The 3,621-nt window shown below is 43.4% G+C and overlaps 1 protein-coding gene across 1 annotated transcript; it reads right to left on the reverse strand.

The window, feature by feature from the left end:
* Positions 1-202: 202 nt before the first annotated feature.
* Positions 203-2,846, reverse strand: LOC140237039 (uncharacterized). Its single transcript, XM_072316980.1, has 2 exons — positions 1,377-2,846; positions 203-689 (listed from the first exon to the last, which is right to left on the reverse strand). The coding sequence occupies exons 1-2, from the start codon at positions 2,634-2,636 to the stop codon at positions 423-425; spliced, it is 1,527 nt and encodes a 508-aa protein (XP_072173081.1). The 5' UTR covers positions 2,637-2,846; the 3' UTR covers positions 203-422.
* Between the last annotated feature and the right edge of the window lie 775 nt (positions 2,847-3,621).

Raw genomic sequence — 3,621 nt, forward strand, 5'->3', positions numbered from 1 at the left:
AAGGGAGAATCTCAAATACTAGTATACAACGCTGTCTCAACGTGAATGTTCAAGTGACACAATGATGTCATCAATACATACTACCAAGTTCCTTGAAAGGGGCGTTATTGAGATAATTATGTACACTTATATATATATATATATATATATATATATATATATATATGACACTTTCGATGGCATTAGTTATCACTACACACGATGAATCACAAGTTAATGTGTCGTAAACATTATAGATATACCTAACAGCATTACTCTTTATTCTAGAAAATATGTTTTCCTGATAGCAAATAACTTTTACGTCATAGGAAAAAGGTTGGTCATACAGACGATCCGAAATGTTTGTGTGGATATTTTTGCGTCTTTTTGTTACACTGAACAATTACAACTTCTGTAAGCACTCCATTGATAGTGAGAGATATTTAGACCCAGTACTGTGTGCTACCAATCACTGGCACGTACGCTCCGTTCATGAACCTGACGGGTCTACTCTGATAGGTCGGGTCGTAGAAATCCCACTCGTAGGACGTTCGTTTGCTGGTTCCCACGGTAACGGTTAGACTACCATCTGACGACACGTTACATTGACTGGCACCGGCACTCACTCCGTTGAGGCTGTCCAGCGAGCGGGATGACGACTGGTCAGTCTCGGGCGAGTTCGTGGGTACCATGAGCCTTGGGGTGTTTGGCTGGGGCAGGATGAAAACCAAAACGGTATCGTTATTTTCATACTTTACGTTACAGTCAGATAAATAAATTAGTGAATCATGTTAGGTTGTGTTACCACGGATCGCGGTTATTTTTCTCTTTTTGTTTTGTTTTTTTCTTTTGCTGATCAATACTAGATTGAAGTTATCTCTCGTAGGTGCTCTAATCTTAACTAAGGCTTGTTTTATTTGCATATATCGCATGTAATGATTTAGATGCTTTCCAGCTTGTGTTCATGGAAAGACTTTACCCGCCTTTCACATCAAAACAACAGTAACAACAACAACAGCAACAAATGCATCTTCTGAGAATAATTTAATTCGTCGACCTATTTTAAAGTTCTTGCCCATAAGTCCCACATTTTCATTGATCGTTGTATGTTATACTGCAAGCAATCACATGACTAATCATTACCGGTTGCAACGACACAACATTACTACAGCTACATTCATAAGGTACTTTCCTTCGGATCCGTATTTGGAAATGTTGTACTCCTCCCCGAGAGCTTTGCATTGATTTTAGTATTAAGACAGTGGACAGTTATGACAAAGATAATCAAGAAAACAAATCTGAAGATGATGGTAGTCTTTACACTTTGTAATTACAAATCATGATAGCTGACATAATCGCCATCAACCTTACTTTAATATACGTAACTGTTCTCCTACCTCAAACACCGTGTTTTCATAACTCCAGTCGTCCCACTTTGGTGAGATGTTATGCCCAGCCCTTGGGACTCCGACCAAACTTGGTTCCGATGATGTGAGAATGACCTCACCAGCCAGATTGAACTTTGGCAGCGTTTGTTTCGCAGGTCGCCATCTCTTTCCGGTACTTGCGGGAGGACGAAATCCTCGTGCTCCGGTATCACCTCCTGTCATGCCTGTTGGCCGAGGGTGCCGGCGCATCGGTAGTCGACTGGCTGCGTATCTTGGCGGCTCAGAGAAGACGGCGCGTGTTCCTGGTCCTGGATGGACGAGATGGGAGAAGGTGACGGGACGAACGGTCGTGTGCCAGCGAGGACGCGTCGGCTGATGTTGAGATTGTACACGAGTCGTCGGCGAAAACGAAATATTCGCGTTTTGATCACGGATCAAGTTGCATGCCATTGGGATGACGCGAACGAAACCGTTGACGTTGTCGTTTTGTTGATGGTGAATAATCGGGCGTTCTATCCGTTGTCCATTTTGGTTTAGAGGTGTGCGCGTAAACGAATATTCTTTCCTGGTTTCTTTGTTCTCCGGAATACGGTCTAACTCTCCACGTCGAAATGAGGTTTCGTACATTGGGATGCATTCCTGCTCCATGTAGGAAGCCGGCTGACCACCGCTGCCCGATCCTTCCATGTACTGCAGCGATGTGGCCAGGTTGCTACGCAACCACCTCTGTGTTGCCTCCTGTCGCCGGGCTTGGGCGTTCCCTCTCTCCAGGCTGTGGAAAAAGTCTTTCCTCGCTTCCCTGTGGTCGGCCATTACTCCCGTAGACCGTAGCTGCAACTTGGGCGATTTTCTGCTGATTCTTGGTAGCCTTCTTCGAGGCTTCTTCATCTCGCTTTTCGATTTCTGGACGTAGATGACGCACCGGCACGTCATGATGAGAACGATGACGACAACCAGAAGACCTGCTGCGATGACGACACCCCACAACGCCCACACGTGAGCGATGTTGATGTCTCCGTCGATTGGGCCGGTTTTGGTAACAGCCACGGTATCGTCACCTCTTCTTGTAGTGTTACTCGATCTCGATCCTGCGTCGGGGTCCTTGTCGTTTGTAATAGCAGAATTTAGTGTAGAGATTGGCATGATATCTGACGAGTTGGGAAGAGTAGTCTGTTCACTTTTTGTTGTATTACGTAAAATATTTGCGATTATTGGTTGAACGACATCAGACAGGTCCGTGGTGTTCGCTTGGCTCTCGTCGTCAGACATTTGTTGTCACGTCGTCACAAAAACCAAAGACTGAAATTACAGAAAACCATGAGCAAAATGCCCTTTCTAGGCTGGACCCAGAGGGAGCATGGAAGTGTTAAACGTAACGAAATTCAACGAGGAATCGTCATCCACGCAATGAATACGTGTACTTGAAGTAGAATTGGCAAGCACAGCGGTCTAACGTGCGGACCCCGAGAAGAACCTTTTATTTACACATAATGAAATCGAGTTGCAGTTGTTGGTACCTAGAAGAATTTCAGCACGATGAACTAAAGAGGATGCAGTGTTTGCACCACTGTGAAATGAATGCCTGACATACCTACTGACAGACGACGACACCACGCACCAATAAGTAACAACTCTATGCTTTTTACGAACAGGTGAACCTCTCACATCTCCACATTCAAATGCAGATTAGCCATGCACATCAAGTGACGTTTTATATGCAAGGGCGATGCTGACAGACGCAACCTTTCTTTCTTTCTTTCTTTCTTTCTTTCTTTCTTTCTTCATTTCTTTCTTTCTTTCTCTCTCTCTCTCTCTCTCTCTCTCTCTCTCATTCTTTCTTTCTCCTTCTTTCTTTATTTCTTCTTCCCTCATGATTTATTCTCACCCTCCCTGTTTAGCTGAATGTATACTCTCTGTGTGTATTGTGTTTCTTCGGAAGGTTTGCAATTTAGACACATAATAGAAAGTTTAACACCAAGTAAACAATGCAAAAGAAAATTGGTCGCTGCAATGTAATTATTCTCGGTCACTCTTTATTACAGATTTATGTATTACTCGTTCATTAGAGTAGCTTGGTTAACGTGATAAGATACTTTTAATAGTGACATGATACTCCCGTCTTATTTTCTCCAAGGACTTAGGATTAGGGTTGTGATAGGGTTTTTATAGGTGTAGTTGATGTGAGGATTAGGACTGGGGTTATGGTTATGTTTGCATGTAGAATGTATGTTCAGTTCATGATGTTTGGCTTAGC

This window comes from Diadema setosum, chromosome 13, assembly GCF_964275005.1.
Source record: "Diadema setosum chromosome 13, eeDiaSeto1, whole genome shotgun sequence".
NCBI lineage: Eukaryota > Metazoa > Echinodermata > Echinoidea > Diadematoida > Diadematidae > Diadema > Diadema setosum.